At 44.0% G+C, this 26,642-nt stretch overlaps 1 protein-coding gene across 1 annotated transcript in view; it reads left to right on the top strand.

Annotated features, from left to right (window-relative positions):
* Window positions 1-968: 968 nt before the first annotated feature.
* CPA6 (carboxypeptidase A6) overlaps window positions 969-26,642 on the top strand; it is a 216,842-nt gene continuing 191,168 nt past the window's right edge. The window contains exon 1 of the mRNA XM_077492841.1: window positions 969-1,280. Coding sequence (XP_077348967.1) covers window positions 1,180-1,280 — 101 coding nt within the window. The 5' untranslated portion in view covers window positions 969-1,179. The remainder of the gene's footprint in view (window positions 1,281-26,642) is intronic.

Here is a 26,642-nt window from a genome sequence, read left to right as displayed (position 1 = left end):
CGGGGGAATCTTGACCCCATTCGCTGCTGTCAGACGGGGAGAGGAGAGAGCCAGCTAGTCATGTGAGCACCAATCGGTGCTCGGAAATTAGGTATATACAATTTTTTTTTTATATAAAACACAGACACAGGTGCACCTATCATTAGGAGACAAGGAGGATTATATAAAGTTCTTATAGTGGGTTAACAACCACTTTAACAGGTAGAGAAAAACAAAAGGCTCAAATGCTCAAAGATGCAGCTTCTTTGAGCTGCAGTGTGCATGAGGCCTAAATCTGCCCATACGTGGATTTAAATTTGGCCAGTTCAGCAGGAACTGGCTTAATTACAGTCCGTGTATAGCCCTCTCTGTTTAACCGAATGGTCCTGCTGAAAAATCAGCATCTCATAAATGCATGCAGCAAATGGGCTGTAGCACAGATCAGTGTATTCTGATGGCAGAAGGGGGGGGGGGGGGGGGGGGCACTGTCAGAATACAAAGACACAGTGTGAAGATATCCTCATTCACCTAGAATGTGTGGATGGGGAAATGGCTTCAGTTTTCATTCAACCAAAAACTGAACCATGCATGACCAGACTAAGGTAATCATCAATTTTTTTATATTTTTTTAAGTTATGCTATGTGAATGGAAACAAATTTAAAGTAGGTGTTATCCCAATTTGGCTGCAAAAGTGGAAAAATGCTTTGGAACAGCACTGTTTAAATAAAATGCCACTGCAGATGAAGAATGAATGTTCACATGTCCCATATCTGTAGGCTCAGTATTTGTGCATTCAGCTTACTGCTGACCATGATTTAGGAATGCAGAGGCATTTGCAGTCAGGTAGTATGTGTAATGAGGGTATTGTACAGAGGAAGGCTGTATGTCATTCCTTTCCATTCCATGTGACCCAAAACAGACCTCCCCAGTCTGTAGTATACTAATCCTGGCTGAGTGACAGAACACAAAAATCTCACCCAGCTGCAAAGATCCTCCCACTGTCATACATCCCTCTCTCATCATCGGTGGTTCACAGCTTATTTGCAAGCAGAAACCAACTTCAGATCAGCTGCTCTCAACTTTTCCGAGCAGCTGAATCACAGAATCCCCCTCCTTTCAGTGCAGATGGAGTAGAGTGTAGCAGACCAGCTGTCTTACAGACCTATCTGTCCAGGTCTCCCCAGTTCTAAACTGTCACTATGAACATCACATGGAGAGTTTTGCATCTGTTCCAGCTTTGCCTGATCTTTCATATTTGGCTAATCAGCAACTGCCACTTGTATAATAACCGCTATGATGGGTAAGATACATTTTTCAATCAAATAACTGCAAATTGCTGCTTTTAATGTGTTCATACAAATTTCAGGATGAGCTATTTTGTATTGTATTAATAATGTATTACCTATGACCTCAGTCTAGTATCGCACATCTTGGCTTTCCTATAGCACATGACAGTGTTTCTGAAAATGACAACAGAAAAGTGAAATTGCTGTTCTTCAGACAACAGTTTACCTTCCACAACTGCAAATTCTTACTTTCAATATACTTGTTTTATTTCAGTGGCAAAACATTTGTGCAGTAAAAGGCTCATATGTAGAAATGTCACCGGCACGCCATCGGCAACATATTCATCGCCATAAAACAGAGCAATGTTTTGCCTGCCTGAGGACAGGGTCTCCAAAACATTGCTTTGCTTTATGATGTTGAATAAATTATTTACTTATACTTTCTGCTAGTGGTGAGTCAATGATATTTCTACATATGGACCATCAATTAGATGGCATCATCCCTAATTTCAATGTTGCATCCAAGAGATCATGATCTTTGGCTCTAAGAAATGCACTGGATTACGCAAGTATTTTGACAATGAAAGGTTCATTCCCTTTGCACAGTGAAGTGCTATTAAGCCAAGTGGTTTATAGTGGGAACCTTATCCAGCATACTAAAATAGTTCTGTAACCTATATGATAGATTTGTATCACTTCCCAGTGCTACTCTATTATCGCCATTGACACCCATGTGATATGAATAGATTAACGGAGTCACATAATTGCAGTTTTGATTCTTTTAAAAATATTGATAAAAAATCATTTTGTTTCTTTATTCAAAGATAGGTCAAATATAACTATTTATTTCAAAACGATTGTCTACTAAGGCTTATGGCTTATTGGTTATTTGCATCCACATTGCTTATTGTTTTGATAGGATTTTTACTGAAGGAATAACCATGAGACACATGGGTGTATTGTGTTCCATGACTTTGTGGTACCTGAGGGAATTAGGAACATGACCTAAATACTTAAGCTTTGCTAATTTGTCGATTTGCCATTTTTAAAGTTGGTTGAGGGGGTTACTAGGTCAAACGACTAGAACAATGAATGATTAGCTGACAAATGTAAAACAAGATTACTGTATATCTATGAGCTGCAATACTAGTAACACTGTACAGAAAGTTAACCATTTCTTTGTAACTAGGTTGGCACTCCTATTTGATTCTTTATTTGAAACTGAGAATCATGTGGAAAAAAGGAGGTAAAGTAACTGTCAGGGTACATATTGAGACTATAAGCACTAAACGGGGTTGGAAAACTGTTACCACTGGAAATTGGAGTAAACGTGCAGAAATGTTTCAGAGAGGCCAATAAAGCCCAAATTCTTCCAATACCGGTTTCTCTTAAGTCTTTTAGACTCAAGTGCAGCCTTTCTCAACCTTTTTTTTTGTTTTATTTAATAAGATCAACCTTTTAACTCCTTACAAATCCCTAAATCGTTTTCAGTTCTTCTTGGAACCTTTAACAAAATTAGTTCATATGGGTCAATAGGAAAATTCCACCTACAATGGATGTCGGTAGGCAATATGCCACCCCTACAGATGACTAAAAAGATCCTTGGGGTCATGCTGCTGGGCTTGCCAAGTGTGTTTCGCCCTGTGCACTATGCAGGCACCTTCAGATGAGGTTTGTTCAGCCACAGCTCAAGGTAGCAATCATTGGAAGAACCTTAGGGTTCCACAGAAGCCTGGTTGAAAGTGGCTACTTTTGTGAAAGAGTTCTTAGTAGCGCTTTTCATCTCTCGTCGCCACTCCCCCCCCCCCCACAAAAAAAAATGACCATGACCAAGGTTACTCTCTTATAGCTGGACTCTTCTACAGGCAATATCCACCTGGGCATGGTAACGCTGTCATGTTGCTTTGCAGTTGTAGAAATGTAGAAAACAAGTTCACACAGTTGCGTGTAGATCAACAAAGAACAACATTGCAACATCTGAATTGAACAGCAAACACGGTTACAGAACTCCTGTTGGTATATATATATATATATATATATATATATTCTTTGGAGACTGTTTTCTTACATTTTTTTATTTTTATTTGATTCATCTGGAAAAATGTCAGAATCCTTGGAGAAAGTTGTGTGAAAGCCTCTATAAATAGACAACTTAGGGTGCCATGATAACAAAGCACCTACAACAGAACAAACTTAAATAATAAGAGTGCACATCCTGACAAAAGGCTAACAAAATAGTCTAATATTCAATGAATATGCACTATAAGCTGATCTATGCCAACAAAGTTAGCACTGTCATGTACAACTAGTTAACCATCAATCACAGGTCAATGTGCCATAAAAAGACTGAAAATTCAAAGGCATGAAAAATTATGGAGAGAACTCGCTCTAGGCGTCTGTACCTGAATAACACCTTCCTTGCCAAGGGTGCGCAGTATGTAGAATGCATATGAGCAGATAGCCGCACTCCAAAAATAGTCATTTATTTTATTGTAGATACAATCCGTACAAAAACAGGTTAAAATTGCAAACTGCTAAAGTGTTTCACACCGCTCTCACTGGTGCTTAATCATAGCTAATGCAAACATAAAATGACATGGTACAGGCATACCCCACTTTTAAGTACACAATGGAGTTTATTTACTAAAGTTGGAGAGCCCAAAATCAGGCTCACTTCTGCATAGAAACCAATGAGCTTCTAACCCCAGCTTGTTCAATTAAGCTTTCGTAATAAAACCTGGAAGCTCATTGGTTTCTGATTTTGCACTTTCCAGCTTTAGTAGATAAACCTCATTGTGTACTTAAAAGTGGGGTATGCCTGTATATATACACATATTCAAAAAATGAAGATCCAATCAGGGGGCAAGCTGACGCCCTTATTCACATGCAAAGATCCATCTTCAATTAAGTTGATGAAGCAGCTGATGCTACAACTCTTTGGGGGTTATTTACGAAAGCCAAATGCACTTTGCACTGGAAGTTCACTTGGAAGTGCAGTCCCTCTAAATCTAAGGGGTAGATCTGAAACGGGTGGAAGCTCTGCTTATTTTATCCTCCAATCAAGTGCAAGCTAAAATGCTGTTTTTTATTTTCCTTGCATGCCCCCCTCGGATCTACAGCGACTTCACTTTCAAATGCACTTGTAGTGCAAAGTGGATTTGTCTTTAGTAAATAACCCTCAATGAGTAGGATATTAACCCTTTATGCATGGACATATCAGACCTTCATGTGGAAATTCATTATTTAAAAAAGATTTTTATATTGAAGAAAGACACATTCCACATAATCTAAAAAAATAAATAAAAACAAAAATGAAAAATAAAGCCATACCATAAATGAATGCATTCGTTTGCAAGTTTATCAAGTTTCTAGCCTAGATTGCATGACAAACGATACCAATATTTCAGGCTGTTCAAAACATTACAAATAACCAAGAAATAATCAATCGATTGGCTAAGTTTAAACTGAACTTGTTTAAGCAAACTTTTCTCACAGTCAGAGCATAAGGCCACGTTTTATCAAATGTTATAATATAGCTAAATGATTTATATACAATAATACAATGAATTAAACTTAAATCAAGCTAAAATGAATAACAATGATATACACCCCTGTACCATCACTTTCCAAAGAAATATGTGTATATGCATATGTTCAATAATTTTTACTACTCAGCTAGACCTATTATGTTATAATGAAGACAATTCTTTCTACCTAAGCTGTGCTCTTTATAGTACTTCACATCTATGTTTCTACAACTAAACACATCTGCACATAGTAAATCACGTTTACATATGTGAATATTCATTCACAAAAATAGGACGCGTTCCATTCGAAGTTCATGCCAGCTGGCTTTCTTGTGTTTTTTGCATAATGGGAAAGAGGAAGATACGCCGAGTAAATAGATACCCAACATGTCACGCTTCAAAATTGCACACGCTCGTGGAATGGCGCCAAACCTTGGTATTTAAAAATCCCCATAGGCGACGCTTTACATTTTTTTACTTGTTACATGCTTTGGGTTACAGAGGAGGTCTAGGGCTAGTATTGCTCTCGCTCTAACGCTCGCGGCGATACCTCACATGTGTGGTTTGAACACTGTTGTGGGCGGGACTTATGTGTGCATTCGCTTCTGCGTACGAGCTCACGGGGACAGGGGCACTTTAAAAAAAAAAAATTATTATTGTTAATTTTATTTTTATTTTTTTAGTTTGACACTTTAAAAAAAAATATTTTGATTACTTTTATTCCTATTACAAGGAATGTAAACACCTCTAGGCTGGGAAGCCTAAAATAAAAAAAAAACAAAAAAAACGATCCTGGCTTCCCAGCCAAGACGGCTCCGTTAATTTGAATGCAGAGGCCGGGCGTGACGTCATAACATCGCGCCCGGCCTCCGAATGATCATAGAGACTCCGGGGACCATCTGGTCCACCGGAAATCTCTATGATATCATACGGGGGCCGGCGGATCCTGTTCACCGACTCACCGATGGAAGCGGTGAGTCGGTAGAAGCACCGGAGGACTGTGGGAGGGGGGGGGTACCCTTCTGCCGCCCGTAAGAACGATCAAGCAGGGGAACAGCTATGATCATTCTTATGGTGCAGGGAATCGCCGGCTGAAAATGCCGATATCTGAATGATGTCTGTAACCTCAGCCATCATTCAGATATACCACCACAAAGCCCATATGACGTAGCTTGGGCGCCAAGTGGTTAAGAAACGATTTTTCTAATTTTGTTGAACTCTGGACTGAATGAAGTGGAAAAAAAAATTGAGTTTGCGTTGAAGAACAAGATTTGTTTCTATTTGCATTTTAATTCTTTCTCTTAACATTCTTCTTGTCTCCCTTCCTATATTCATACAGTAGCTTTTCACGTGGTGTTTTAGTAGCAATATTCAATGCTCTATATAAAATAGATTTGGGATAGCCTCTATTGACAAATCGTTTAAACGTATTTAATGTTTCTCGTTGATAATCACTTTCCTCACTGCAAATGCGTTTTAGTCGCAGAAACTGTCCCACTGGGATGCCTCTCAGTGTGTGTTTGGGATGGATAGAATCTGCTTGTAAAAGCATATTCCCTGCAGTTGACTTCCTAAAAAGACTAACAATTTTGTTTCCTTCTCCTTTTAAACGTACATGGAGAAAGTTAATTGACTCCGAATCACAACAGCCTGTAAATCTAAGATTTAAGTCATTATCATTTATATAGGATAGCCACCCCTCTAAATTGTTGGCTTCATTAGACGCTATGAATAATAGGTCATTTATGCAGCGACAGTAGAATAGAGTGTCTGTTCGTTGGGGACTGTCATGTCCAAAAATGCGAGTCTTCTCCCACCAATCCATATAGATGTTAGCTAGCGAGGGGGAAAATTTAGTTCCCATAGAGGCACAACACTTAATAACAGAGATAACAGTTTCTATCGAACATGAAGTAGTTGTGAGTAAGTAGGTACTCTAAACTCAACACAATAAACTCTTGGTGGACCAAAGAGTATTCACTATATTTGGATAGAAAATCAGAGACTGCCCATAAACCAAAAGAATAAGAAATGGATGAGTATAAACTGCAAACATTGCAAGTTATCCATTTTAAACTACTATTCCACTCAAAATCCTTAAGTTTGGTTAAAAGCTATGTATGTGTGCTGACTTGAATGGGGGGGTATTGTCTGCAGACACTGTGAGAGTTCTGCTAAAATCAGGTTCTGTGATCGTAGGGACTGATGATGGTTCTTCCATGACATGAAACCATTGCATTTAACCAAAGTATAAAACATGTATTTAAAAAAATTAGAACCTGCAACTGATTCAGAAGAAGACAAAAGAAACGTATAAAGAGTTCTTGTTGTAATGGCCTTGTAAGTTACATTTCCCCTTATTCACTGGCATCTAGTATCCACTATCCATAGGGTTTCAAGAAGCTCTAGTTATTACATGCACCAAGCAACTAACCAAAAGTGTATTTTTTTTTGTGTGGCACAATATAGAGTATGGGATTTCAGATCAGCTTTGCTCAGTCTTGCCACAAAGAGTTAATCCAACTTTGAGCAATACTCATATCTTTTTTCAGTGAAATAAAACGGACAAACTTGGAAAACTTTGTCCATTCTTCCCCCTTGCTGTGATTGACAGGCGATTTACACATGTCGTGTACTAGCATAAGGCATGCATTATTTTTTAACCACTTTCAGACCGGACCAATTTGCTGGTCAAAGACCAGACCACTTTTTGCGATTCGGCACTGCGTCGCTTTAACTGACAATTGCGCGGTCGTGCGACGTGGCTCCCAAACAAAATTGACGTCCTTTTTTTCCCACAAATAGAGCTTTCTTTTGGTGGTATTTGATAACCCCTGCGGTTTTTATTTTTTGCGCTATAAACAAAAATAGAGCGACAATTTTGAAAAAAACGCATTATTTTTTACTTTTTGTTATAATAAATATCCCCCAAAAATATATAAAAAAACATTTTTTTCCCTCAGTTTAGGCCGATACGTATTCTTCTACATATTTTTGGTAAAAAAAATCGCAATAAGCGATTATTGATTGGTTTGCGCAAAAGTTATAGCGTTTACAAAATAGGGATAGTTTTATAGCATTTTTATTAATAATTTTTTATTATTATTTTTTTACTAGTAATGGCGGCGATCAGTGATTTTTATTGTGACTGCGACATTGTGGGGGACCCATCGGACATTTTTGACACATTTTTGAGACCATTGTCATTTATACAGTAATCACTGCTATATAAATGCAGTGATTCCTATGTAAATGACACTGGCAGTGAAGGGGTTAACCAGTGGGTGGCAGTGTAGGGGTTAAGTGTTCCTAGGGGTGTGTTACTAACTGTGGGGGGGGTTGGGCTTTCATTTAGTGAACACTGATCTCTGCTCCAATCACATGGAGCAGAGATCAGCCTCACTAGTTGCTAGGCAGAATGGAGAAATGCTGTTTACTCGGCATTTCCTCCATTCGGCTGCTCCGTGCGACGATCGCGGGGATGCCCGTGGCGATCGAGTCCGCGGGTCCCGCGACCGGACTCACGGGGGTCCCGACCAGCGCTGGGAGGGCGGCATTGAATATTGGACGTACCTGTACGCCAATATGCCTGCCCGTGCCATTCTGTCGACGTACATCGTCGTGCGCTGGTCGGGAAGTGGTTAATTTTCACCCCCACTCCTTTCTTCAACAGCTCTGCAAGGATTGGCTGATCCGCACCTCAGCATAATTTGGCATGCTGAAGTCATGTGGGGACTTTTCTGGGTTTTGACTGGATGTTAGTGATCATAGCAGAAGTTCAGTATAAGAAATACACAGGAGAAAATGCATGTTGATAAGGGGAGCAGGGAGTCTACTGACATCACGACTCAACCCACTGAGCCCTGGAAAACAGACCCACCCACAGGATCTGCAGTTTTTCTGTATACATGCAGGAGGCGTGTATATCCTTGTAGATAACCAATATTGCAGTAGTTTAACCACTTTCAGACCGGACCATTTTGCTGGTAAATGACCAGAGGTCTTTTTACAATTTGGCACTGCGCTGCTTTAACTGGTAATTGCGCGGTCATGCAATGTTGTACCCAAACAAAATTTGCGTCCTTTTCTTCCCACAAATAGAGCTTTCTTTTGATGGTATTTGATTGCCTCTGCGATTTTTATTTTTTGCGATATAAATGGAAAAAGACTGCAAATTTTGAAAAAAAATGATATTTTCTACTTTTTGTTATTAGAAAAATCCAATAAATTCAATTTTAGTCATACATTTAGGCCAAAATGTATTCAGCCACATGTCTTTGGTAAAAAAAAAGTCAATAACTGTATATTTATTGGTTTGCGCAAAAGTTGTCACATCTACAAACTAAGGTACGTTTTCTGGAATTTACGCAGCTTTTAGTTTACGACTGCCTATCTCAGTTCTTGAGGTGCTAAAATGGCAGGGCAGTACAAAACCCCCCCAAATGACCCCATTTTGGAAAGTAGACCCCCTAAGGAAATTGATAAGTGGCATGTTGAGCCCATCAAATATTTTATTTTTTTGCCTCAAGCGATTGAATAATGACAAAAAAATATATATTTTTTTTTTTTACACAAAGTTGTCACTAAATGATATATTGCTCACACTTGCTATGGGCATATGTGAAATGACACCCCAAAATAAATTCTGCTGCTTCTCCTGAGTACGGGGATACCACACGTGTGGGATTTTTTGGGAGCCTAGCCGCGTACGGGGCCCCGAAAGCCAAGAACCGCCTTCAGGTTTTCTAAGGGCGTAAATATTTGACTTCACTCCTCACTACCTATTACAGTTTTGAAGGCCATAAAATGCCAAGATGGCACAAAACCCCCACAAATTACCCCATTTTAGAAAGTAGACACCCCAAGCTATTTGCTGAGAGGCATGTTGAGTCCATGGAATATTTTATATTTTGTCACAAGTTGCGGGAAAATTACAAACTTTAATTTTTTTTTATTTTTTTTTCACAAAGTTGTCACTAAATGATATATTGCTCACACATGCCATGGGCATATGTGAAATGACACCCCAAAATAAATTTTGCTGCTTCTCCTGAGTACGGAGATACCACATGTGTGGGATTTTTTGGGAGCCTAGCCGCGTACGGGGCCCCGAGAGCCAAGAACCGCCTTCAAGTTTTCTAAGGGCGTAAATATTTGACTTCACTCCTCACTACCTATTACAGTTTTGAAGGCCATAAAATGCCAAGATGGCACAAAACCCCCACAAATGACCCCATTTTAGAAAGTAGACACCCCAAGCTATTTGCTGAGAGGCATGTTGAGTCCATGGAATATTTTATATTTTGCCACAAGTTGCGGGAAAATTACAAACTTTTTTTTTTATTTATTTTTTTCCACAAAGTTGTCACTAAATGATATATTGCTCACGCATGCCATGGGCATATGTGAAATGACACCCCAAAATAAATTCTGCTGCTTCTCCTGCGTACGGGGATACCACATATGTGGGACTTTTTGGGAGCCTAGCCGCGTACGGGGCCCCGAAAACCAAGCACCGCCTTCAGGCTTTCTAAGGGCGTTACAGTTTTGAAGGCCATAAAATGCCAAGATGGCACAAACCCCCCCCCCAAATGACCCCATTTTGGAAAGTAGACACCCCTAAATTTAGGGGTACACTAGTGAGACTAGGTAATAAATGGTGGGTGCCCTGAAACTATAAAAAAATAACTAACCAACCAGCGTCACCTGTAACAGTTATATGGTGATCACTGGTGAAAGGGTTAACTAGGGGGCAATCAGGGGGCTTTATGCGGTAGTATATGGGGGTCCCTGGCGCTATAAAAAGTTGCGGCGAACCTAAATACCTACCTGCCTAACTAGCGTCACCTGTGACACTAATACAGCGATCAGAAAAATGATCGCTTATTAGGCTGGGTTCACACTGGAGCGATGCGGGAACGCCACGAATCCGCGGCGGGTTCCCGCATCGCATGCCTCCCGGCGGCAGTTCACACTGCCCTATGCGAACTGCTGGGAGTGTCAGTGAAATGTTAATGACACCCCCAGATCAGTTCGCATATCGCAGTGCGATCTGCAAACTCGGATCGCATGGTGTGAACACCCATGCGATCCGATTCTGCTGCGGACCAAAAAAAGGGTCCCGTGCGAGTTTGCGGCGGGTGCGGCGGGTGTGACACGAATTCAGCCATACTATCTGTATGGCTGAACTCGAATCGCACAGAGATCGGATGTGATTTGCACTGCAGTGCGGTGCGAATCACATCCGTTCTCAAACCGCTGCAATGTGAACCCAGCCTTAGTGACACTGGCGACGGGGGGTGATCACGGGGTTAAACCTTTATTGGGGGGTTAGGGGGGTACCTTAGAACTAAAGGGGGCTAACCCTAACTGCCCTAACAGTTATTACAGTCACAAATGACACCAATGCAAAAAAAAAAAAAAAAAGCAATTGGTGTCACTGTGACTGGGGGGGCAGGGGTAATTGGGGGGTGATCGGGGGGTAAAGGGGGGGTGTGAGTGTGCCTGGCATGTTCTACTGTATGTGTGGTGTGTTGGTGCAACTCACCGAACCTCTCTCCTCGGTGCCGGAACGAAAAATACCGACACGGAGGAGAGAATACATCACTTCCTCTCCTGTGTTTACATTACAGGAGAGGAAGTGATGTCACGAAGGATTTCCATTCGTCGAGAGCGATCGCGAGGGGGTGGCCATGAATGAATGGCCGCCCCCTCATCCCGGATCGCTCTCGAAGGAATGCCGACCGATCGGGCCCCCCACCAGCGGGCAGGCAGGGACTTATATATACGCCCATATGCCTGCCCGTGCCATTCTGCCGACGTATATCGTCGTGCGGCGGTCGGCAAGTGGTTAAAAAGGATGAGAGTTGGATTACATCCATGTTAAATTAAATGCCCTGTTATTCAATATCATCTGTATGGTTATCACAGGCTGTACGTTAAGCATCATATATTTATTGGCATCTTGTTGTCTAATTGTGAACTGTGTCCACTGTCTTTCTTGGGATCTTGTGCTCACTTAGCATCACTCTGTCCTGCAGCCAGGTGACTGCCATTACAATGTGTCACTGTGTAGGAAGTTGGCCCCTCCTAACACTAAAAAGGTTGGAAACAAATAGCTTATTGAATCATGTGAAGGTACAATTTAAAAACATACATGGCCCCCATCCCCTCCATGCACAGGCATGCTATTGTATCTTTATCTCTGTAAACCCCTGTCTCAAACCCCTATATAAAAAGACATTTGATGGAGACAATTTGTCTCCACAGTCTGACACCTTTTAAATATTTCTTTACCTGTTTAAAAAACAAGCAGCGTCAACCAGTACATACTAGTTAGGCCTTTGGTCTTTGACCATATTTCTTCACCTCAGGCTACTTTAAAATTGAAGAATCCTCCCAGGTGTTAACCACAGTCCATAACACAACATCAATGTTACAATTCATCTAATTATGACCATCAGTGATTTATATAGCACCATCATAACCCATGGCAGTTTATGAAGTTAGAGCTACAAAAAAGTTGTAGGCACTACAAATAATGCAAGTGGACAAAATATTTACAACGACAAATACATATACCGGTAGCTGTAAACTAAAAACACATACATTATCTTGTTGAACGTATTGGGATGCCTGCCTTTAAATGCACATGAACTTTAAATCGCTTGTATAACCTTTAGTTTATTTTATTTTTACCTACAAGTAAAATACATGTATGGTTTAGGAGATATTCACTTTGCATGCAGCCGCTAACATCAGTGGTGCATGCGCTGTGAAGGCCCGGGTGAAGGTCCGGCAACATGTTTTAAATCTTTCCACCGAAAGTCCACCGGACCCAGTTCCTGTCGGTAAGTCCACTCGTCTGTATGCTATTCCGACGGACCAACTACGACGCAACACAACTACAGCACCTGCCCACGAGAATTTTTCCAGTGCGATCCTATCACGCTGGTTCTCGGCTACAGGGTACTGTACACCAGGCCCTTAGGTCTGGTATGTATTTTAAGGGTAACCCCTATACTGAAAAAAAACGGCGTGGGGGTCCTCCCCAAGATCCATACCAGATCCTTATCCGAGTACGCAGCCCTTATCCGAGCACACGGCCCGGCCGGTCAGGAAATGGGATGGGGACGAGCGAGCGCCTTCCCCCGAACCGTACCAGGCCGTATGCCCTCAACATGGGGGTGTGGTGCTTTGGGGAAGAGGGGCGCCCTACAACGGCGATGACGAAGGAGAAAGTCGGGCTCCTCCGCTAGCAAAAGAGCAGAAAATAGCGGAGGAGCCCAGCGAGAAGAACCGGAAAGCACAGAGAAGTTGGAAGAAGACCCCTGAAATCGGAAGAAGACCCCTGGAGCTGTCTAATAAACTACTTTAAAAACCCGTGTAGTGTGTTTTTTTTATTGACACTTTTCCCCCCAGGTGAATGGGCAGGGGGACGATGTACCCCATACTTATTCACATAGGGTGGGGGGCCGGGATCTGGGGGCCCCCTTATTAAAGGGGGCTCCCAGATTCCGATAAGCCCCCCGCCCGCAGACCCTGACAACCAAAGGCCAGGGTTGTCGGGAAGAGGCCCTTGTCCTCATCAACATGGGGACAAGGTGCTTTGGGGTGGAGGGGCGCCCCAAAGCCCCCTCATGTTGAGGGGATGCAGCCTGGTACAGTTCAGGAGGGGGGGAGCGCTCGCTTGTCCCCTCTTTCCTGACTGGCTGGGCTGCGTGCTCGGATAAGGGTCTGGTATGGATCTTGGGGGGACCCCCACACCATTTTTTTGGCGTAGGGGGTTACCCTTAAAATACATACCAGGCAATGGGGCTCGCAAGGTGTCAATCTCGCCGATGAAAGTGGTGAGATTGACTTTCTTCTCTAGTCCCATCGTACCTGCAGTCATGTTCAAAATGAAAGGACTTTAGTCCATGTGTGGGCAAGTCCATGCATTTGGAAAGTCCGTCGGACCTCCGCCAAAAGTCTGGCGGGAAGTCCGTCGGACCTAGTTGGCCGGAAAGTCCGTGCGTGTGTGTGCGTGCAAGTCCGCTAATTCGGAAAGTCCGGCGGACCTCCTCTGCAAAGTCTGGACCAAGTCTGCTGGTAAGTCCGATTGTGTGTACGAGGCATAAGACTATATAAATGTATCTACCTTTATATATACAGTTGCAAATAAAAGTATGTGAACTCTTTTGGAATGATATGGATTTCTGCACAAATTGGTCATACAATGTGATATGATCTTCATCTAAGTCACAACAATAGACAATCACAGTCTACTTAAACTAATAACACACAAAGAAATAAATGTTACCATGTTTTAATTGAATACACTATATAAACATTCACAGGCAGGTGGAAAAACCCCTAGACTATGCGCTCTCCAAGAGCTAATTGGAGTGAGGTGTCAGCCAACTGGAGTCCAATCAAACAGATGAGATTGGAAGTGTTGGTTACAGCTGCCCTGCCCTATAAAAAACACACATCAGTTCTGGGTTTTCTTTTCACAAGAAGCATTGCCTGATGTGAATGATGCCTCACACAAAAGAGCTCTCAGAAGACCTACAATTTAGAATTGTTGACTTGCATAAAGCTGGAAAGGGTTATAAAAGTATCTCCAAAAGCCTTGCTGTTCATCAGTCCACGGTAAAACAAATTGTCTAGAAATGGAGAAAGTTCAGCACTGCTGCTACTCTTTCTAGGAGTGGGCGTCCTGTAAAGATAACTACAAGAGCACAGCGCAGACTGCTCAATGAGGGGAAGAAGAATCCTAGAGTGTCAGCTAAAGACTTACAAAAGTCTCTAGCATATGCTAACATCCCTGTTAGCGAATCTACGATACGTATAACACTAAACAAGAATGGATTTCATGGAAGGATACCACAGAGGAAGCCACTGCTGTCCAAAAAAAAAAATTTCTGCACATTTACAGTTAGCACAAGAGCACCTGGGTGTTCCACAGCAGCGCTGGCAAAATATTCTGTGTACAGATGAAACCAAAGGTGAGTTGTTTGGAAGAAGCACACAACACTATGGGGCTGATTTACAAAAGGTTTGCGCCATGAGTTGCGGCGCATGCTGACGCTCAACGGGCGTTTTCGTATTCACAAAGCATTTGCGCCTGTAACACAGCACAATTCCCCATTTACTATTAGCATGCCAACGCTCGGGCAGCCGCGATCTGTGTGCCGCTATAGACCTGGCACATGGCATCTTAAACTCAGAATTAAGAGAAGCTGGAAGTTCCAATATTATGGGGGTGATGTGGGTGATGTGAGGAAGTATAGATATAACTGTCCAAGTAACAAATATGCCCAGAATAGAACTGAAAAGTAACTTTCTCTGAGCAAGCTTGCTGCTCCTGCAAAGACACTTGGAACTGCGCTAGGTTAATTTATGTACTGCGCATGCGCAAGCGGCATTTGCACCCATTCAAGTGCTCTGGTTCACGGCGCCGGCAAAATCTTAGTAAATGTCAAGCCACGTAGATTAATTTGCATAAGTTGAACAGGCGCACCTCTCAACTTGACTTTTTTGCGCTGGTTCACTTCTATGGGTTTTTTAAGGCTATTTGCACATTGTCAGGTCACCTAGAGCCCAGGTGACAGGTGCACACCGTAGGGTTGGGGATGCACCGCAAGGCTGTGGACCCTACGGCTGACGGCTGCAGACGGGGGACAGATCCCACTGGGGTAAGAGCGTAAGATTCCCCGGGGCGCGGAGTCTAAGAGCCAGCTGGTGTTCACCAGAGCTTCGAGTGGTGAAGATGGTCTTGGCTGCAACTGGCTCCAGGTCGCGACCCCCAGGGTCCCCCAGCTCACACCCACAGTAGGTAACAGGAGGATAGGGATGGTGAGGGACAAAGCCAAGGTCGGGGCCACAAGCAGAACAGAATAGTCAGGTACACGCCAATAGGTCAGGGTCACAGGCAAGCAGGGATGGTCAGAACACGCCAAGGTCGGTAACGGAAATCAGAAGCAGAGCACACGACAGGAAACAGGAAGCTAATACACAAAGGTTGATCAGCAGGATAGGCTAGCAGTGCAAAGGTTAATATAGTATAGTCTGATAGGGGCTAGGGTGGAGCCATTCCAGAGGAAGGAAATAAAAGCAGTCAGGTGAAGCTCGGCTGGTCTCTAGAAATGAACACATGCAGACAGGTAAGGAGAACAACTCTAATGCATAACCATGACAGTACCCCCCCTCTTACGAGGCCTCCCCCTCCCCCGCCTGGGACCAGGTTTAGAGGGGAACTTCAAATGAAACTTCCTCAACAGACGAGGTGCAAAGACCTCGGAAGCCGAAATCCACGACCTCTCCTCAGGACCAAAACCTTTCCAGTGCACGAGGTACTGGAGAATGCCTCTACAGAGTCGGGAATCCAAAATTTGGCTAACCTCGTACTCCTGATCATCCTCAGAGACCGGTGCTATGGTAGGGGAAGGACGAGAGAACTTATTGAGGACTAACGGCTTTAGAAGGGCAACATGGAAGGAGTTAGAGATTTTGAGGCTTTTGGGAATCTGGAGCTTGAAACAAACCGGATTCAGTTTAGAAATTATGGTGTATGGACCAATGAATCTTGGGGCAAATTTGAGGGAAGGAACCCGGAGTTTGATGTTCCTGGTGGAGAGCCAGACTTTGTCTCCTGGCTGAAAAGAGGGTGGCTTACGCCTGCGACGGTCAGCAAAACTCTTGAATTTGTTGGCAGCTTTCTGGAGGGAATCATGAACGTCAGCCCACATGGAATTGAATGATTCCTGAACAGTAGCCAAAGCTGGAATGTCAGAAGAACAAATCATAGGAAGGGGAAGCTGAGGATGTCTTCCATAAACAGTGAGGAAGGGTGTTTTCTGAGAACTGACGTTAACATGATTATTGTGGGAGAACTCAGCCCACGGTAATAGTGATGCCCAATCATCATGATGGGCAGAGACCAAGGTATGGAGAAAGACCTCTAACTCCTGATTAACTCTCTCAGTCTGGCCATTGGATTGGGGATGATAAGAAGAGGTAAAATCCAAGGTAATGTCGAGGGATTTGCAAAAGGCTCCCCAAAAACGAGAAGTAAATTGCACACCCCTGTCCGAGACGACATGCGAAGGAACACCATGAAGGCGGAAAATCTCTCGTACAAAAATGGGAACCAAGGCAGGGGCAGAAGGGAGACCAGGAAGAGGAACAAAATGAGCCATCTTGGAGAACCGATCGATTACTACCCAAATGGCCGTATTATTCTCCGATAGTGGAAGATCAGTGATAAAATCCATGGCGATATGAGACCAGGGCTCCTTAGGAATGGGCAAGGGCATGAGAAGACCAGCAGGGGCTTGAGTGGAAGATTTAGACTGAGCACAGACGTGACAAGCCTTAACATAGTCTTTAACATCCGAGCGGAGATTAGGCCACCAGTAGTGACGACTGATAAGCAGGAAGGATCGGAGGAACCCAGCATGACCTGCCATCTTGGAATCATGTCCCCAACGAAGGATCTTGGTTCTTAGCTCCGTGGGAACAAAGGTCTTACCAGGAGGAATATTTGATTCCAGGGTGGTAGAATGGGCAACAATGCAAGAGGTAGGAATGATCGGCTCAGGATCAGGGTTGGACTCCTCGTCCAAGGTGTCAAATGACCTAGAGAGCGCATCAGCTCGACCGTTGTAGGAACCAGGTTTGTACGTAATCGTGAATTTAAAACGAGAAAAGAAGAGACTCCACCTGGCCTGTCTGGGTTTCAGACGTTTAGCATTCTGTAGGTACTGTAGATTCTTATGATCAGTAAAGATCGTTATGGAGTGAGGGGAACCTTCCAAGAGATGACGCCACTCCTCCAACGCCAATTTAATTGCGAGAAGTTCCCGATCACCAATGGCATAATTTCTCTCTGCCTGAGAATTTTTTTTGGAGAAGAACGCACATGGTTGACGTTTCTTCTCAAAGTCCTGAAGAAGCACAGCTCCCACCCCCATCGAAGAAGCGTCTACTTCAATAAAAAATGGGTCTTCAGGATTTGGTCTCCTCAAGAGGGGTCCAGAGACAAAGGCCTGTTTCAGATCGTGAAACGCAGAGACAGCCTCGGAAGACCAGTCTTTGGCATTAGCACCCTTCTTGGTCAAAGCGATAATAGGCGCAGCAATGGAAGAGTAATTCCTTATGAACTGCCTATAATAATTTGTGAAGCCAAGGAAGTGCTGTGTGGCCTTGAGGCTAGCAGGAAGGGGCCAGTTGGTAATGGCAGAGACCTTTCCGGGATCCATGCGAAGACCCTCACTAGAAACAAAACATCCAAGAAACAGGACCTCGGAACATTCAAAGGAACATTTCTCCATCTTGGCATAGAGATTGTTCTCTCTAAGGCGCTGAAGTACGGTGCGTACATGGTTTCTGTGAGCAGGCAGATTTTGGGAAAAGATGAGAATGTCATCCAGATAGATGACAACAAACTGGTACAGTAGATCCCTGAATATTTCGTTGACAAAGTTCTGGAACACAGCTGGAGCATTACACAAACCAAAAGGCATAACCAAGTACTCGTAATGCCCGTCCCTAGTGTTAAATGCGGTCTTCCATTCGTCACCTTCTCGTATTCGAATGAGATTGTATGCACCTCTGAGATCCAATTTAGTGAAAATGGAAGCCCCCTTCAACCTGTCAAATAGCTCAGATATTAGAGGTAAGGGGTAACGGTTTTTAATAGTCACAGCGTTTAAACCTCTATAGTCAATGCAGGGCCTGAGGGTGCCATCCTTTTTGGCAACGAAAAAGAACCCTGCTCCTGCAGGCGATGAGGATTTCCGGATGAAACCTCTCTCCAAATTCTCAGCGACATACTCAGACATGGCTTGGGTCTCTGGAATGGATAAAGGGTAGGTACGACCCCTGGGCAGGGTTGCTCCAGGGACAAGGTCAATAGCACAGTCAAAAGATCTGTGAGGAGGAAGTACCTCAGCAGACTTCTTACAGAACACATCCCGGAAATCGCTATAAGCCTCAGGAAGATCGGACGAGACAGATGTGGTAGCAATGGGAAGTTTCCTCTTGGGGGTCACCTTGGAAAGACAAGACGAGAAACACGAAGGACCCCAGGCCAGGATCTGCCCAGATACCCAGTCCACATGTGGCGAGTGGAGCTGCAGCCAAGGAAGACCCAATACAATGGGGGTAGAGGCTTTGGGTAGGATGAGGAAGGAGATCCACTCCTGGTGGAGTATCCCTACCGACATCCTAATAGGTAGCGTCTGGAAACGGATAGGACCCCCTGGGAGCACAGTGCCATCAATTGCCGAGACTACTAGTGGAGTAGCGAGGGGAGAAAGGGTAAGCTTCATAGAAGAGGCAGTTCTCCAGTCCATAAAATTGCCGGCAGCCCCGGAGTCCAGATATGCTAGGACTGATTGGGGAGAAGTGTCTACATGGAGGAACACCGGAAGAAGGAGACGAGAAGGTGATGTTTCTGGGTCCAATACTCCACCTTCCAAATGTATTAGACCCGAGCGTTTCCCGGACGGAGCGAGCAGGAGTCACGAAAATGACCCTTTCCCCCACAATAAAGACACAAGCCCAGAGTTCTGCGTCTAGCACGTTCTTCGGGGGTTAGTCTGGTCTGGCCCAGCTGCATGGGCTCCTCAGCAGACGGAGGATGCTTCACAGGGCGACGGGGAAAAAGCTCAGGCTGACTAGAACCTGGGGGGTGCTGGCGTCTTTTTTCTAAGGACCTCTCCTGGAAGCGAATGTCAATTTGATTACATAAGGAAATGACTTCGTCTAGACTGGCGGGGATAGCTCTTCCTGCTAATTCGTCCTTCACTCGGTCTGAGAGGCCATGTAAAAAGGTTGCGACCAGGGCCTCATTGTTCCAGCTCAATTCCGCTGTAAGGATACGGAACTGAAGTGCATATTGGCCCACTGAACCAGATTCTTGGCGAAGGCGTAAAAGGGCACTAGCCGCAGAAGAAACCCGAGCTGGCTCCTCAAAGATGTTACGAAAGAGCTTCAAGAAGTCGGACAGGCTGGAAACCACTGGATCATTTTTCTCCCACAGGGGGGCAGCCCAGGCTAAAGCTTCACCGGAGAGGAGGGAAATGATATAGGCTACCTTTGCCCGATCGGATAGAAAGTTTTGAGGCTGGAGCTCAAAATGAATGGTGCATTGGCTGAGGAAGCCCCTGCAGGCCTTGGAGTCCCCAGAGAAACGGGACGGAGCAGGCAGTACTAATGAATGCGTGGATGCGACTGGTGCGATAGGTGCAGTCGCAGACTGTACTTGAGGCTGCGGGTTCGGGGTTCCCAAGGAAGCCTGTAGCTGCTCGAAGCGAGAAGCCAGATCCTGGAGGAATCGCATCACCTGAGTCTGATTAGATTCCTGGGTCTCGAGCCTCCGCACTATGCCCTGCAATGGATCGACTGCAGGGAGCGGCACGTCAGCCGGGTCCATGGCTGATCAAACTGTCAGGTCACCTAGAGCCCAGGTGACAGGTGCACACCGTAGGGTTGGGGATGCACCGCAAGGCTGTGGACCCTACGGCTGACGGCTGCAGACGGGGGACAGATCCCACTGGGGTAAGAGCGTAAGATTCCCCGGGGCGCGGAGTCTAAGAGCCAGCTGGTGTTCACCAGAGCTTCGAGTGGTGAAGATGGTCTTGGCTGCAACTGGCTCCAGGTCGCGACCCCCAGGGTCCCCCAGCTCACACCCACAGTAGGTAACAGGAGGATAGGGATGGTGAGGGACAAAGCCAAGGTCGGGGCCACAAGCAGAACAGAATAGTCGGGTACACGCCAATAGGTCAGGGTCACAGGCAAGCAGGGATGGTCAGAACACGCCAAGGTCGGTAACGGAAATCAGAAGCAGAGCACACGACAGGAAACAGGAAGCTAATACACAAAGGTTGATCAGCAGGATAGGCTAGCAGTGCAAAGGTTAATATAGTGTAGTCTGATAGGGGCTAGGGTGGAGCCATTCCAGAGGAAGGAAATAAAAGCAGTCAGGTGAAGCTCGGCTGGTCTCTAGAAATGAACACATGCAGACAGGTAAGGAGAACAACTCTAATGCATAACCATGACACACATATGTCATGTTAGCATTAAAAAAAAAAAATGCGTGGGGGTCCCCCGAAATTCCATACCAGGCCCTTCAGGTCTGGTATGGATATTAAGGGGAACCCCGTGCCAAAAAATAAATAAATAAATGGCGTGGGGGTCCCCCTCAAAATCCATACCAGACCCTTATCCAAGCATGCAACCTGGCAGGCCACAGGAAAAGAGGGGGGACGAGAGAGCCCCCTCCCTCCTAAACCATACCAGGCCACGTGCCCTCAACATTGGGAGGATGCTTTGGGGTCCCTCCCAAAGCACCTTGTCCCTATGTTGATGAGGACAAGGGCCTCATCCCCACAACCCTGGCCAGTGATTGTGGGGGTCTGTGGGTGGGGGGCTTATCAGAATCTGGAAGCCCCCTTTAACAAGGGGACCCCCAGATCCCAGCCTCCCCCCTGTGTGAAATGGTAAGGGGTACCCCTACCATTTCAACAAAAAAGTGACAAAAGTGTTAAAAATGACAAGAGACAGTTTTTGACAATTGCTTTATTAAAGTCTTCTTCTTTCATCTTCTTTCTTCTAGTCTTCTCCCTTCTTCCTTTCTTCATCCTTCAGTTTCTTCCTCCATCTTCTTCTTCCTCCCATCCTCTTCTTGCTCTGGTGTTCTCGTCTGGCATCTTCCTCTACAGCTTCTTCATTCTTAGGATGCTCCACGTAATGGGAGGCTCCCGCTGTGTGACGCTTCTCTTCTTCTGACAGGTCTTATATAACGGAACCATGCGTCAGAGGGGGCGGGGTCACCAGGTGACCCCGCCCTCCGTTATATAAGACCTATCAGAAGAAGAGGGGCTTCCAGATTCCGATAAACCCCCCCGCCCGCAGACCCCCACAACCACCGGCCAGGGTTGTTGGTATGAGGCCCTTGTCCTCATCAACATGGGGACAAGGTGCTTTGGGGGGGACCCCAAAGCATCCTCCCAATGTTGAGGGCATGTGGCCTGGTACGGTTCAGGAGGGGGGTGCTTTCTCGTCCCCTCTTTTACTGTGGCCTGCCAGGTTGCATGCTCGGAAAAGGGTCTGGTATGGATTTTGAGGGAGACCCCCACGCCATTATGTTTTGTTGCTCGAGGTTCCCCTTAAAATCCACACCAGACCTGAAGGGCATGGTTTGGATTTTGAGGGGGACCCCACGCCATTTTTCTTGCCGCAGGGTTCCCCTTAATATCCATACCAGACCTGAAGGGCCTGGTATGCTCTTCGAGGGGAACCCATGCCTTTTTTTAAAATTAAAGTCGCCTGGCCTGGGAGCGACTTAAAGTCGTGTTGTAAGTAATGTGATTCACACTCAAGTCGTGTCCAAGTGGCCTCTAAAAGTCGCGCTGGAAGTTGCCCCTGTGTGAATGAACTGTTAATGATACAGCTTGCGCTATTATGAATTGCGCCGGCATATTATGTGTTACGCTTATGCGTGCGCTGGTTCATACGCTCACTTGATAATTTATCTGGCGTACAAATGGAGGTATGAACCGGCGCAGCACATTCATCTTAGTAAATCAGCCCCAATGTGTGGAGAAAAAGAGGCACAGCACACCAACATCAAAACCTCATTCCAACTGTGAAGGATGGTGGTGGGGGCATCATGGTTTGGGGCTGCTTTGCTGCGTCAGGGCCTGGACGGATTGCTATCATCAAAGGAAAAATGAATTCCCAAGTTTATCAAGACATTTTGCAGGAGAACTTAAGGCCATCTGTCCACCAGCTGAAGCTCAACAGAAGATGGGTGTTGCAACAGGACAACGACCCAAAGCATAGAGGTAAATCAACAACAGAATGGCTTAAACAGAAGAAAATACGCCTTCTGGAGTGGCCCAGTCAGAGTCCTGACCTCAATAAGATGCACATTTTCAACTGGTATAGAATTATTATTGTCATAATAATTATAAGCAGATGTCCACACCCCCCCCCCACCCACATTACTTGATGTATAGAGCCCCCCACTCTCCCTCACGTCACAGTGTACCCCCCTTATCTTGTACTGCTGCTGGGAAAAAGCTGGAGATGGAGCTGGAAAGCAGAGAGTGCATGGTCTGAACGAGGACCAGAGGAGGGCTGGAGTGAGCTGTCGGAGTCTACTGAATGCTGAGATCAGGGGAGGCAGAGACGAGGGGGTGCTGTGGCTGCATAGAGAGTTGCAGGATCTGTGCTGCCGACTGCTGAGATGGGGGGGTCAGGGACGAGCCTGTCATCAACTGTGTTATAGAAGCGCAGGATCTAGGATCAGAGAGTTCTGTGCACCTCTCTGCTGTCAACTGCTGAGACAAGGAGGGGTGGAGACAAGGAGGGTGCTGCTGCTGCAGGAGAGGTTCAAGGGCCACATGAAAAAGCCTGGAGAGCCAGATTCGGGCCATGGGCCTTGTGTTTGACACATGTGGTTCAAACCATGCATATGCTATAGGATTTGTTGAAGACTGGGGACATGCTAAAGGAGTTGTTGGACACCCTCTCAGCAAGGTCCACTATAAAAGAACAGAGGGAGAAAAATGAAGAAGGGAAGGACAGAACAGGAAAAATAAAGACAGTGTAACAGAAATAAACCAAAGCATTTACCTACCAGATGAGGAAAGAAGGTTATCCTTCCCTGACCTTAGTAAATATCTTGGTAAGGGAAACAATATTTTCTGTTGGGGTTTCAAGGTAAAAGGGCCAGTAAATGGCAAGAGGCCACATATGGCCTCCAAGCCACAGAATGACCACCAGGAGTATAGAATAATTGGCGAATAATTATCTGAAAAAACAATTGTATATTAGCAGTCTGATGTAGGATGCATTTGTGTCCCAGGTCATAAAATAAAGTGCCTCCTACAAGCTTATCAATATTCTAGAAGGTTTTTTCATCTTTATTCTGAAAGCACAGAATGTTTACACAGAAAGGATGATGTTATCATAGTCACGTGCCATCAGTTTATTATCATTTTATGTATTCTTCTGCTATGTTAAGGGGAAAGGAAGAGCTTCCAAACTTTATTAATTTTTTCTTTCCATTTATAACATTGCTTTTGTTCAAAAGTGATGCAAAGTAAAAGTAACATAGCCTATATCAGTGATGGCGAACCTTGGCACCCCAGATGTTTTGGAACTAATTTCATGCCCAACTACACTGCAGAGTGCATGAGCATCATGGGAAATGTAGTTCCAAAACATCTGGAGTGCCAAGGTTCCCCGTCACTGGCCTATATAAACATGATGTCATGATGCTGCACCCATACTTCAAAGACATGCCGGTAGGTTCATTGGATCCCGTCTAAATTGGCCATACTATGCATATGTATGAATGCGGGTTAGGGATCTAAGATTGTAAGCCCCTTGAGGGCAGGCCCTGATATAAATGTACAGTATATATGTAAAGCTCTGCATAAATTGATGACGCTACATAAGTAATATATAGATAAATATTAAATGTGTAGACACTCAAGTCATTGCCATTTATCATAGCAATTATTTTTCTTTGATATTGACAATGTATACTTTAATTGTCTAGCAACTTAAATTGTTCCTGCTATCAGAATAACTATATGAAAACTATTCAGCAATAGTCATGTCTGGGGAAGGTGTTAAATGATTCTGGAGAATGTCCAGTTCCTACTTAATTCACAATCTCCTTTAAGGCTGAACTTTGGCCAAAAATGTTTTAATGTTTTTTGTCCATTTGCACTGTAAAAAAAAAAGTGTATGGCCACCCCCCCCCCCCCCCCCCCCCAGTACAGTTATTTTCAATGAATGCAAGCTATTTTGTGATTGGAGAGGGTGCCTATGAATGTCTTAATATGCCCTCTTCCAATCACAGCATGCCTTGCATTTAATGAAAAGACACTTTTGGAATGGCTGACCTGAAAAGAGAGAGCAAACTGCTGTGATCTGTGTACTTACGGTAAGCTGGAGCTATAGGTTTTAGGACTATAAGTTTGACATTGAGTGTACTGTGTGGTGAAATGAAATTAAGAGTATTATGTAATACAGTAGTGGCCGCATGTTGCACACACTTCATTAGTGTTCATTCATTTTACAGTGCAAATGGCCAAAAATGTTGATTTTGGCCTAAGTTCAACTTTTAAGTCAGGATTCCTGTGATTTAACAATTTAGAGCTGGACCAGCGACTGAAAGGTTGCAGTTCATATTTGTATAATATTGTCAATAGTACATTTTTTGGTCTTTGGATGTGAAGGAAACAGTCATGAGTAGAGCTATCCGATACTTACCTGCTTGGACCAAAATAACCTACTTTCTACTACTATATGGCAGTGAACAGCTCAAATGAAGGAAAAATAGCTTGTGTTGACAGAAAATAATGTCAGATTATTACTTTATTAAACTTTTTTAAATTAAATGCAGTTGTCACAAAAAAACTAAAATAAAAGTCTCATATTTACTTACTTGGACTGATGGTTAGAAAGGAAAAATTATGTAGAGTGGCAAGTGTTGGTAACATGTGCATAAATTACAAGACAGATCAAAGGGCTCTCCAAAATTTTAACACTGGAAGTAATATTCTGCTTCCTTCCTTCTGTTTATAATTAATTTAGCATTGTGCTCACTGCCGTACTAAAATATTGCTGGTAATAGGGTGAAGAAAATCAATGTTTCAATTGCAGTACAGTACTAAAGTCTATTTTTAATATACTAGGAAATGTTTTGCCTTTTCAGAACAGGGACATTTTGAAATAGGGAGCAAGATGTTGACTGTAGCAATTGTATGCATGTGAAATTCCATGATAAATATTTAATTTATATTTTTATAAATACATTAGGCACAATTATTGAAGCTTGAACACAAGGTTAAAGCGTAACACTAAATCCAAAAACCCAAAAATTTATGTTTTGTAGCTTAACAATCATTGGATGTGGTGGTTGCAGTCCTTTTTTCCAACTTTTATTTCTTTATTGTAATCTTTTGATTGTCCAGTAACAAATCTCCTGTCTTATGCCCCATACACATGGTCGGACATTCCGACCACAAAATCCGTCTGATTTTTTTCTGACCACAAAATCCGTCTGATTTTTTCCGACCACAAAATCCGTCTGATTTTTTCCGACCACAAAATCCGTCTGATTTTTTCCGACCACAAAATCCGTCTGATTTTTTCCGACCACAAAATCCGTCTGATTTTTTCCGACCACAAAATCCGTCTGATTTTTTCCGACCACAAAATCCGTCTGATTTTTTCTGACCACAAAATCCGTCTGATTTTTTCCGACGGATTTTGGCCGAAACTTGTATTGCATACAAATGGTCGCACAAAGCTGTCGGAAAATCCGATCATTCCGAACAAGGTGATGTCAAACACGTATGTCGGGACTATAAACGGGCCAGTAGCCAATAGCTTTCGTTTATTTTGAGCATGCGTGGCATTTTGTCCGTCGGAATGGTCTACACATGATCAGAATTTATGCGATCGGCTTTTGTTGTCGGAAAATTTTAGATCCTACTCTCAAACTTTGTGAGTCACTTTGTTCGAAAATCCGACAGAAAAAGTCAGATGAAGCCCACACACGGTCGGATTTTCCGACAACATGATCTGATCGCACATTTTCCGTTGGAAAGTCCAACCGTGTGTATGGAGCATTAGAATGGCTACATTCACTTCTCCACTGGATCTACGGAAGAGAAGCATAGCCACCCTTGGGCAGCAGCACTGTTAATCCTGATGTGTTAGCTCTGTGAATTCAGTGTAATCTGTGTAAGGAATAAATGTTTCATTGGATGAAATTAATATTATAGCTAAATAAAAGGAGAAGCACATTTTGACCTAAAGGACCAAGGCACACTACAG

This window comes from Lithobates pipiens, unplaced genomic scaffold (genome assembly GCF_037356315.1).
Source record: "Lithobates pipiens isolate NorthernLeopardFrog02 unplaced genomic scaffold, aLitPip1_a1.2 Scaffold_19, whole genome shotgun sequence".
Taxonomy (NCBI): Eukaryota; Metazoa; Chordata; class Amphibia; order Anura; family Ranidae; genus Lithobates; species Lithobates pipiens.
This window is presented reverse-complemented; position numbering and strand designations above follow the sequence as displayed.